At 47.0% G+C, this 11646-nt stretch overlaps 1 protein-coding gene across 1 annotated transcript; it reads left to right on the top strand.

The window, feature by feature from the left end:
• The first annotated feature begins 123 nt into the window (after positions 1–123).
• slc35d3 (solute carrier family 35 member D3) lies at positions 124–5496 on the top strand. The gene is made up of 4 exons (XM_008397035.3): positions 124–1704; positions 2927–3137; positions 3648–3805; positions 3881–5496. Exons 1-4 carry the CDS (start codon positions 1480–1482, stop codon positions 4613–4615), a joined length of 1329 nt encoding a protein of 442 aa, XP_008395257.2. The 5' UTR covers positions 124–1479; the 3' UTR covers positions 4616–5496.
• The last annotated feature ends 6150 nt before the right edge of the window (positions 5497–11646 follow it).

Genomic DNA, 11646 nt, shown 5'->3' with positions numbered 1-11646 from the left:
CAGCAGAACCTCCAAACCTTTTGGTAACTAAACCCTAAATCCACTTTCCACTGCAGACAAACTGAATAGTTTTTATGTTTCTGTGCAAATTGTGATCGCAAGTGTCTCAGTGCTGCCCCTAGCGGTTGAATGGTGGTACTGCAGCTGAATTTTCCTATTGGTTCCAGCGTTGCAGCCCTGTGATTGGCTATAACCGCCTCACTCAGACGCGCCCCCTGGTGGCGAGTCAGGAGGCGGAACAACGTTGATCAACAGCGCTGCCCGAGTGACGCAGAGCGAACTGGCGCCGTTTGCGGCGGAACACCGGATTTCTTTCTACTCACGGTTTTGAAAAGTTAACAGATTTTATGAGAGTCACTTTTATTGCTTTACAGTGAGATGGTGAATTAAACTGACTACATGGAGACATTATTATTATTATTATTATTATTATTATTATTATTATTACTGCCATTGGTTTTCAGTGTTTTCGTTAAGAAGTAAAAACATCCTCCTCTGAAGAAACATTTCCACAGTTAGCTGAAATAAAACGCATTTGAAGAGTGAATGAGTGAAAGAGTGAATGAGTGAACCCGGACCCCTGCAGGTTCTCATGGTTCCTGATCTTTTCTGTTCCTGGGGCCTGGAGGACGGCGGCCGGATGTGGGCGGGGCTTCCCGCTGCCGCCCTGAAAACTGATATTCTGATCAAATATCGCACTTAAAATGATTCCCCCGCCTGTCGGGAGCTCAGCTCATCCTGAACAGGATCATTAACGTTTATCCCGGGAGAAACAGAACCCGACTGGGTCAGAACTTCAGATCTGAACACGTTCAGTCTGAACGCAGTTAAACCTTCAGGAGCCAGAAGGAAATCAGCCTTTAAAATGAAAGAAAACTATAAAAAAGTGAGTTTTATTTTAACTGATTAGTGTTTTTAGCAATTATTTCATTATTTTATTATATTGTTTTATTTAACTTGAGCCTTTTTATAAAATCTGTTTTAGTTTTTTATCGCTATTCATCTTTTCATCATCTTATTTTAATTAAAGTTTCATTTTAATTCTCAATGTTTTTCATTTCAGTTAATTTTACATCATATTTTTGTTCATTTCGTTTTAATTTCACTCTTGAGTTTTAGATTATTATTATTTTACTCCACCATGTTAAACATTGGTCTTTATTTGTGTTGGAATCATTAAATGTGTTTTCTGAGACGTTTGATGCGCATTAGTTGCGTCATAGAGGCAGCAGCAGCAGCTCGGAGTTCCTGGGAAGTTTGTCCGTGAATTGAGGAGTTTGGCCCCCGTGGAGGAGCTCCGGGCTCCGGGCTCCGGCTCCCCCTCCCCCCCCGCTGCGGTAAAATCTCCTGAGTGGCTGCGGTTCGTCCCGCTCCGCCCCCCGCCGCTCTGCCTCCCCCTCAGTGCGCAGCCGGAGCGCAGAGAGGAGAATCCCTCAGAGGATCAGCTGGAGGCCCCCCGCCGCCCGGTCCAGGTGAAGCATGGAGGTGTTCCGGAGCCGGCTGCTGGGGATCTCCGTGGCCGTGGCGCACGGCGTGTTCTCCGGGTCGCTCAACATCCTGCTCAAGTTCCTCATCAGCAACTACCAGTTCGGCTTCCTGACGCTCATCCAGTTCCTCACCAGCTTCACGGCCATGCTGGCGCTGGAGAGCCTGCGGCGGCTCGGCAGGATCCAGGTGCCGCCGTTCGGCATGCAGCTGGCCAAGGTAGGATCCGGAACCGGTTCTGGTGCTGCGCCTCAAGTTTTCTTTTATTTCTGCTGCAGGTTGGATTTAGCTTCTGAAATAGTTTTTTAATGTTTGATTCTAAATTGAAGAAAAACGTTCTGTAGAACCGGACCGGTCTGTAGAACCGGACCGGTCTGTAGAACCGGCTGCGGTTCGGAAACTTTCTGCAGCTTTTCTCCCTGTTTGACTCCAACAGTCCATTCAGTTCATCTCCAGTTTTCTGTTACAAATCAATAACTTTTATTCACTTACCCAGATAAAAACCTTCACATCGTTTCCAAACATCATCATTTCATTAAATTTGATCCCAGAGGGAAATAAAACGTTAAACTCGTTTAAATTCTCCGGTTGTTGTCAGAGAACGTTCAGAGAATCCTTTAGATGAACAGATTCTAAACGTTCCTTCCTCACCAGAGGCGACATTATTTTCACATGTTCCTACATTAAAGGCGATCTGCACAACCAGATGTTGGACCCAGAAAATGCCAAGTCCTTCCCCCATCACTCTGGCGCCCCCCGTGGCGCGGCGCCCCCCCGGTTCATATGCAGATCCGGTTCCGATCCGACACAGAAAATGTTTTGTTCTCATTTTTTATGATTTTTTATCAGAATAAATCCGTGAATTTTCCGGTGCAGCTCCGTCCTCCTGAGCGCAGAGGATCTCACTGCGCATGCGCAGCAGAGGGAGCAAAATGACGTGAATCTGATTTCTGTTCTGATTCATGGAAAACATGAATGTTTATTAATAAAGGTGGTGTAAATATGCTGCTGCTTTCTTCATAAATGGATCCTACTGCATGGCAGATCCAGAAGCTGGCAGATATCTGTACCGAACCGAACCGAACCGGGATCAGGCGGTTCCGAGGTTCTGAAAGCTCCGCTGCTGAACATCCGCAATCAGACTTTCTGTCACATTCAGTTCTGGACTCTGGTTCCGATGTTTCAGAACTTCAATGTTCCTATCATACATTGAGGAGGCCCCCACAGCATGATGCTGCCACCACCGTGTCCCAGAGTGGAGTCCCTCAGTGCCGAGTGTTGCATCACATTTGAACTCTTGCTTATGACTTTGTTCTGGTAATATCTGTACTTCATGTTTCTCTTTCCTTGCCCTAATACCCCCCCCCTCCCCCCCCCGCTGTGCTGTAAAACGGCGCAGCTGATGATGTGTGTTTACGACACTTTGCTCCTGTTTGCGCAGGAGTTTGCGCCAGTCTGCATCCTGTCCACGCTGCAGTCCACGCTGACGCTGTGGTCGCTGCGCGGCCTCAGTCTGCCCATGTACGTGGTGTTCAAGCGCTGCCTGCCGCTCTTCACGCTCTGCATCGGGGTGTGCGTCCTCCGCAACGCGCTGCCGTCTGTGGGCGTGGTGACCGCCGTGCTCATCACCACAGGGGGCGCTGTTCTGGCAGGTAAGAGCCAGGATTCATCCATCCATCCGTCCAGAGGTGCGGACACTTCCTCTAATCCGCTAACAGCAGAGCTAATTTTTAGTTTAGCACTTTAGCTAACTGAGAACATTTAGCGCTAATTTCTCTGGCTGATTGTTAAACGTTCAGCTGAATAAAAGTTCAACATCTGAGTCGAAGTTTTGGTTAAGAATTCTTCAAGAAGTTATGCTCTTATTTTGAAGTGGGTGTAGTTTGTTAATGCAGCACTTCAACTTCCTGTCCTCACGTTCTCTCTCTTTTACTCACTAACTTGATTTTAAACAGTAGAGAACAAGGCTAGCATGTTAGCATTAGCTTCTGTTAAATACCATGTTGGTAGTGTTTAGCATTAGCTTCCACTGATCATGTAGCACTTTAGCTAATGATTGTGATTCATTGTTTAGCACAGCTCAGGTGGAAACCTGCCTTCATGGACGGAAGCTCAGACTGTCGGCCTGCAGGTTCACTTCCTGTCTTGGTTGTTTCCTGCAGGAGCCGGAGACCTGACTGGAGATCCGTTTGGTTACGTCACCGGGGTTCTGGCTGTAATCGTTCATGCCTCCTACCTGGTTCTGATCCAGAAAACCAGTCTGGAGAGCCAGTATGGACCTCTGACTGCACAGTACGCCATCACCATCATGGCGTCGCCGGTGCGGAACCTGGTTTTAGGAATTTCCTGCTTTCATCTTCGTTTCTGGTTGTTTTTAACGTTCTTCCTGTTCCAGGTTCTGCTCATCTGCTCCATCATCTCCATGGACGCCCTCAACATGTGGTCCTACGAGGGCTGGAAGGAACCCCAGATCACGGCCATCTTCATCCTGTGCATCTTCATCGGCTGCGCCATGAACTTCACCACCCTGCACTGCACCTACATCAACTCGGCCGTCACCACCAGCTTCGTCGGCGTGGTCAAGAGCATCGCCACCATCACGGTCGGCATGCTGGCCTTCAAGGACGTGGCGCCCACGCGGCTCTTCATCGGCGGAGTGGTGGTGAACACCATCGGCTCCATCACCTACTGCGTGGTCAAATACTTTGAGACGCAGAAGAAGAGTTTGTACGAGGACCTGGAGAAGGACGCGGCGCAGCCTGGAGACCCCTACACCGAGAAACCCCCGCTGAACGGGGAAGAGGCCGCCGCCGGTCCCGGTCCCGGTCCCGGTCCCGGTCCCGAGCCGGAGCCGTTGGAGGGCGGAGACGGGAAAGAGGACGAGGCGCCTCAGTTATCGAACGGAGCGCTGCCGGTGGGGGGCACCGCCGAGGGAGACGGTGGCCTGAAATCTGTTGTGATGACGGAGAAAGAGGCGCTGGAGATGCAGAGGGAGCACCTCCACCAGGAGAGCGCCGCCTCCGGCCGGTCCGCCACCCAGAACCTGGTAGGAGCATTGAGGTCCGTCAGGAGTCTGCAGCTCACCAAGAAGGAAAACCTGATCGATAACATGGAGCTTCAGAGTCCATGAGGGGGGATGGAGACCCAGACGGACTCTTGAGCTGAAACAGAAAGGAACTCAGCGGACAGAGACCGGACGGAGACGGACAGACCGGACCGGACGGAGACGGACAGACAGGAGGACGTCTTTCATTTGCATCGGCCCGCTTGGCAAATGCTTGATGGTCTTGTTGGCTTCCTTATCTCTCTGCTGAAGATTCACGGCCCAGAACTCCGGAACCAGGAGGCGGACTGACCGCGTCTCCATGGTAACGAGCAGTTCCAGTTTGAGCCAGCAGGGGGCGGCGCAGAGCACGGCTAGCATGACGCGGTCCGGTCAGAACCCGGCTGGACCGAACCCTGCAGGTCCGGTTTGCGCTTCATTTGCTCCCATTTCATCACCAAAGCCAAAATAATCGAAATGAACGAGTCGGTTCTGTTCCGTGTTCTTCGGGTCATCCGGGTCATCAGAGGTTTGTCTGTTTACCTAAAAGAGCCAAACGAAGTAATTTAACTAAGAATTTAGTTTCTATGACGTTTTTACTTCTTCACCTCAGCAGGTGGATTTTTATTTCAGGTTTTATTAAACTGCTGTTTTTCTTTCTGGTTTGGTTCTGAACTTATGAGTCTCAAAATGCCAAAAATGTTTATTATTATTATTATTATTATTATTATTATTATTATTATTTTCAGTGTTTTCACAGCTGAGAAGGGAAAAACTCAGAGTCACAACGGTTTGATTCCACTGTGGCCTTTTTATTTACTGTAATCTGTTTCTAAAACCTCAGTAATAAAACAACGTTTGGTTGTTTTTGTCGTGACAGAATAAAGGGACTCCATCATGTCAGCTGTTTAGAAATGTCTGCTGTGTGTATCATTCACTGAGTTCATATTAAATGGCTGCCAGACTGACGTTGGCTTCTGCCTAATAATTAGAGGGAAATATGTTTTATAATATCTGAAAACTCACATAACCACAATAATATTAGCTCCTTATTTAAAATGTGAATGAGGTTTTTCCAGATAATGTTCTGTTTTAAGGTCAGATCAATAATAAGGTAATTATCCTGTCCGGTCTTAACACACTAACTCAGCGGTTCTTAACCTTTTTGAGGGACCAAACCCACCAGTTTCACATCCACTGAACTCTAGTGATAAATATAATATGATTATTTCCCCCCAGATTCAGGACATAGTGGTGACCCAACCAGAGTCTGGGTCACCCCATGGTCACCAAGTCTTCTTAAAGGTAGAGTCTCAGTTCTTCAAACTATAATCAGTGTTTTCAGCTGACTGTCCAGTAACGACACAAAGTATTTAAATTATCACAGTTTCAACATGTTGGCCATGGAGAGAAACCGGAAGGTTTTGTTTAGATCATTTAATTAGCTCTACATTCTTAAACAAATTAAAAATTAATAATAAATAATAAAGACTTTGCTGTATTCTGATTTAGTAATGTAATTATATTAGTTGTGTTACCACCTCCACACCACTAGAGGCAGTAGCAACCCCGAAAATATGCGACCAAGGAGCAGATTTAGAAGAACACCGAATGCTACAGGATTTAGTAAAAAGTAATTAAAGACACAAGTTCAAATCCCTGCTGAGAGGAGCTCCTCCAATCAGGGCTCCTCTGCAGCTCTGATTGGCTCAGCAATGTAACGTGATCCTCTGATTGGCTCAGCATGTAACGTGATCCTCTGCAGCATTGATGGCAAAGCGGGGCGTCATCACGACTTTACACAAGTGAGTCTTTACCTCCTGCAGAGGCTCCGCCGAACCCCTGAGACCGACTCACCGAACCCCTGGGGTTCGACCGAACCACTGGGCTAATGCTAACACTAGCACGCTAATAGAACATGGCTAAATATTCAATATTTCTCCTTTTCAATCTGAGTTGAAGATTTTAGGAGATTTTTGGGGAATTTTGTCGTGAAATTCATCCAAACTGTCAACATGTCAGAAACATCTGCCTCGACGTCGTCGCAGAACCTTTAATGCTTCATCTGCACACAGGATGTTTTGAAAACTTCTGTGGCATTTTTAATGAGCTTTCACCAAAAATATTAAAATGAGAATCATTTATTCTGATAATTCTGTTGATTATTGAGTTTTTACTCAAATTGTCCCTAATTGAAGCTGTTCATTTTAAACATGAAGCGTTTCAGACCAACGTTCATCTGAAGAACGTTCATCTGGATGAACGTTCATCTGGATGAAGAACGTTCTTCTGATGAACGTTCAGCTGATGAACGTTCATCAGCTGAATGTTCAGCTGATGAACGTTCATCTGAAGAACGTTCATCTGGATGAACGTTCATCTGGATGAAGAACGTTCTTCATCCAGATGAACGTTCAGCTGATGAACGTTCAGCTGATGAACGTTCATCAGATGAACGTTCATCCAGCTGAACGTTCAGCTGATGAACGTTCATCAGCTGAACGTTCATCTGGATGAACGTTCATCCAGCTGAACGTTCATCTGGATGAACGTTCTTCAGATGAACGTTCATCCAGATGAACGTTCATCTGAAGAACGTTCATCTGGATGAACGTTCATCTGGATGAAGAACGTTCTTCATCCAGATGAACGTTCAGCTGATGAACGTTCAGCTGATGAACGTTCATCAGATGAACGTTCATCCAGCTGAACGTTCAGCTGGATGAACGTTCATCAGCTGAACGTTCTTCTCGCCTCCTGTCTGTTCCAGCAGCAGCTTGTTGCTCATGGTGGGTTTGAAGCTGCGGCTCAGCAGAGCCGGTTCTGTGTCTGCGGAGGCCGAGTCCACCTCCAGGCGACCCGGCGACAGTTTCTAATGAAATCAGAGGGAATCAGGCTTCACAGGGACGTGTGTGGGTCGGAGAGCCGAGCCAACGTCGAACAGAATTACTGCAGCGTGGGAACAGACGCTCTGGGCCGGAGCGTCCAGATGTTCCTCCCAGGCTGATGAGAGCGATGACGTCGTCACTCTGCTTCGTTCCAGCTGTCGCCGGCAGCTGCAGCTCGCTGACACTTCCGGTTCGGCGGGTTGTGAGCAGAAACCAGCAGCTTTTGGTTCCGGTTCGTAAAACGGAACATCAGCTGGTTTTTAAATGTAGTTACACCTGATTAAACACAAAGTTATGGATTCTTTCCCAGGAAGTTGTGGAGTTTCACCATCCGGTTGAGACCCGGATCGGTGCAGCATCCAGCAGGTCTCTGAGTCCAAACCGGTTTTGGTCGGATAAATCAGGCCAGCGTTGCGGTTCTGTGATGGCCTTCCTTAATCTCTGTCCTCACTCTGTTGGTAAACTGTGGAACTTTGACTAGACCCTGAATGAAGCGCATCGTGACAGCGATTCCTGCTGAGGTCCGGTCAGTGGTTCTGGTTCTGGTTCTTTCCTCTCCTGTCCTCCTCTGGCCGGTGAAAAGCTGCCGGCGCCTTGGACTGAAGAAGCTGTCAGGTCCAGGTATTGATCCGTATTGATCTTCTGCTCTCACTCTCCCAGCTTCATTTAACGCTCCGGCGGCGGCTCATCAACACGTCCAGCAGAACGTCGATGAGGTTCTGATGACTCCATCGCTTCCAGCTCATCCTGAAGTTGGATCTGTCAGCGTTAGACGGATTGAAACAAAATCATTTTTTTACTGTTTAATGTTGAAACAGACAAAAACACAAGTTTTTATTTTTAATTCTCTGCAGGTTTGACAACAAACAAATCATCAGCTATAGATGTTCTTCCTCGTGGTTTGAACTCTTTCTCCGTGTCTGAGCCAAACGAAGGTCTATTTTTATTCCCTCTATTAGCCACATGTAGCATTAGCTTTAAGGCAGGGTATGAAAACTGACTAGATGCAGATCGTTGTGTGAGGATGCTGGTCAGAACTGGAGCAGAATCACGAGGTCTTCTTTTAAATCTCTGGTGTGGTGACAGTTTGTTAGGTCTCCAATCCGCTTCGTTGTCTCTGCTTCCACGTCTGGTGGCCATTTTGAGTTTGAAGTTCCTCTCGTGACATCATCGCTCCTCTGGGATCTCTGGCTCTTCACTGACTTTTCTGTTTTACATTGTTGCACATTTTCATCTGGAAGTCGGGTAGAAATGATCAAATGTGCAGATTTGAGTTGAAGAAAACGAGTCGTTCACCTGAAAGCTGATCCTGGAGGTCCGAGGCGGACAGACGGCAGGTGTGAGGAGGAGGAGGGAACGTCTGACACCCGGCTTTTATCTTCTCAGGGGAATTGAATGAAATTTGGCTCAGATTCTGACAGGCTGTGATTTCCTCTCAGACCCATTTCGTTATTAGCTTGTTGGCTCGTCCTGCAAACGGTCGTTTTCCTTCATTCCTTCGTCTGGAGCTGAGGGTCAAACAAACGTTTAGCTTCAATGTGAGAGAAACGGCTGAGCAGCGAAACCGTTTAAAGCTTCTGGAAGATTCCAGCAGAGCTCAGAGTCAAAGAGGCTTTCATGTTTCACCTGAGCTCAATATTCCTGTTGGATGAGCTTCATTCTGAAAACTGCAACAGAAAAACGAGCTGAACGTTTTTATCAGTTCATTTAGCAGATTTCAAGGCAGGAGTTTACAGGAATTCATGGTTTCCAGGTTTATTTCTGACGGGAACAGAAATCAGCCACGTCATGGCCGCCGCTCCAACACAAAGCTGAAGAACTGAAGTCACTTAAACATTTACATTACAGAATGGATTCATTACAACAAAAATTAACTTACAGATCTACAAATGAGCTGGATGTCATTTCCTCAGGACAACATGAGAGAGGGGCGGGGCTTTAAAGACAATACCACAGAAGAAGAAATAAGACGGAGGGTTAAAACAATGACAGACTTTCTGCAGGTGTTTCAGTCAGGAAGGAGCAACATGAATAACCAAATAAAGACATTTATGTAGTTATAGCAAAAGAGAAATACAGCAGGTTACAGAATCCAAACCAGACTTTGTTCATGTTTTACATGAAGTTTTTAGTGGATTTGACCCAGATCTGCGCTGCAGCAGAGGGACGAGACGCCAAACACAACAACATGCAGGATTTTCTCACTTATTCAAACAACAAGAACAAAACATGACAAAAATCACCTTCTTGGCATCTATGGGACGCCAACAGTGAGAACAGAGCAAAGGATACATGGAAACTCAGTGGTGGTCGTCGCTAACTGCTGGGCTAACAGAAGCACCAATGGAACCGGTAGTTCTGCTAGCTTTAGCATTAGCTTTGGAGAAAGCTAATGCTAACATGCTAAATTCAGCCATATTCTCCCCACCATGTGTCAATAACACAACATGTTAAATGATTCTGTGGAACAAAACTCATGGATTCAAATGTGAAAACTATCAGTTTTCTGATTTTGCCTGATTCACCATGGTAACCACGTAAATTAGCGCATTTAATTTATCCAGAAAGATTAATTTAGGGAAAGCTAAGTGCGCTAAACTTTCCCAATTAGCAGATGAGCAGCGTCCACCAGTGTGAAAACCCAGGGATGAAATAAAACTCCTGATATTCCTGTTAGGAATCGCGACTCATTAAAAAGCTCAACTGAAAAAAGTGACATTTGAAACAAAATGCTTCATTTATTTTGTAGAACTTGTTTATTTGAAAGCGTAGATTTTGTTTAAAAGTAATGAAAACATAATGTGTTCATTGAAGGCCATTTCCCGCGGTGTCCGGATCGTGTCCATCAGTGAAGTGAGCCGTGAGCCGGTCAATAGAACCGGAACCATTACACACTTCATCAGCGATGACAGCGGAGCTCTGGGCTCACACTGACCCGACACTTCAGCTCATTTCCTCCGCGACATGTTCCGAGGACAAACCGGTTTGGTGTGAAAATGAGAAATGTTGAAACATGACGGCTGCTGGAACAGAGAAGATCCAAACCCTGAGGAGCAAAACAGACCAGAACCAAACAATTCATCAGGACCGGTCAACATTCAGGTCAACAGCGATGCAAACAACTCAAAATAACTTTTCATCCTATTTAAATAAAAAACCTTTAGTGTTTTTAATAACTGCTTTTTATGAGAACATGCAGTAACCAGAACATGCAGCTTGACCTGCACCAGGGCGCCCCCTGGTGGACAGTCAGCGCTTCCGTCCAGGTGAGCTGTGGACCGGGGTCTTCTTTACGCATGCGCAGAAGAGAACTGGCTGACCCAGAGGATAATGTAAGTTTTGATTATTATTTTAGAGACCTCTGTTGCTGAGGTTGCCTGTGACGTATGCCTTTGTTCGGCCTGCGGCTGTGACGTCACAACTCGCCTATGATCCCGTGACCTGAACAGACAGTCCCTCTGTTGGTCAGTTTGGATCATTTCAGTCCAGGAGCCGCTTGTTGTTGGTTGTTTGTTCCCAGAAGAGAAATAAATCAAATCCAAAATGTCGTTCGATGATGTAGAGATGGTGGAAGTACTGAGACAGAACCTGGTCTACGGTCCTCCTGGGAAAAAGGACAAGATCAACTCCATGGTGTGTGTTATGATCATCAGGACTCTTAGAAACTGCGACATAAACGCCAAGAACATCCTCTCAGAGAGCAGCATGGCGAAGATGCAGAAGCGCCTGAAGATGCTGATGATTTCCACCGGGGACCCAGACGGAGTTCTGGTCATCATCACCAAGGACAACTTATCGGACATCGTCACAACCGTTTCTGAAACTCTGCACCGGCGGTTCGGCTCGTCTGAAAACATGGTGAAGTCGGCGATGAAGAGAGACGAGGAGTTTGACGGGGCGCTGATTGAAGCTCTGGCAGAGCAGCTTGGAGTGAGGATCCCGGACTGCCACAGACGCGGTACCAGCCCAGACCACCAGTCCGATCCGCGGTCTCCGGCCACCGGGCCGACCGCAGACAGCGGCGTCATCTTCTGCTGTCTGCTCCTGAGAAACATGATCAACGTCCCCGAGGAGCTGTACGAGTTCTTCCCGTCGGATGTTCGGAAACTGATGGTGAGCCGTCTGTGCGGGTTGATGGTCCAACAGAACCAGATGGCTGGTTCCCAACTCGAGCTGCAGCCAGAAAACCTGAAGCGCGTCGCTGCGGCCATTTCCAAGGAAATCCACGAG

This window comes from Poecilia reticulata, chromosome 21 (assembly GCF_904066995.2).
Source record: "Poecilia reticulata chromosome 21, P_reticulata-male-v2, whole genome shotgun sequence".
NCBI lineage: Eukaryota > Metazoa > Chordata > Actinopteri > Cyprinodontiformes > Poeciliidae > Poecilia > Poecilia reticulata.
This window is presented reverse-complemented; position numbering and strand designations above follow the sequence as displayed.

What these genes read in the sequence shown, in the direction of transcription:
- slc35d3 (XM_008397035.3), top strand. Translation starts at nt 1,480, where the DNA reads ATGGAGGTGTTCCGGAGCCGGCTGCTGGGGATCTCCGTGGCCGTGGCG. An exon ending in AGGGGGCGCTGTTCTGGCAG is followed by an intron (nt 3,138 to 3,647) that starts GTAAGAGCCAGG and finishes TGTTTCCTGCAG; the next exon opens with GAGCCGGAGACCTGACTGGA. An exon ending in TCACCATCATGGCGTCGCCG is followed by an intron (nt 3,806 to 3,880) that starts GTGCGGAACCTG and finishes TTCCTGTTCCAG; the next exon opens with GTTCTGCTCATCTGCTCCAT.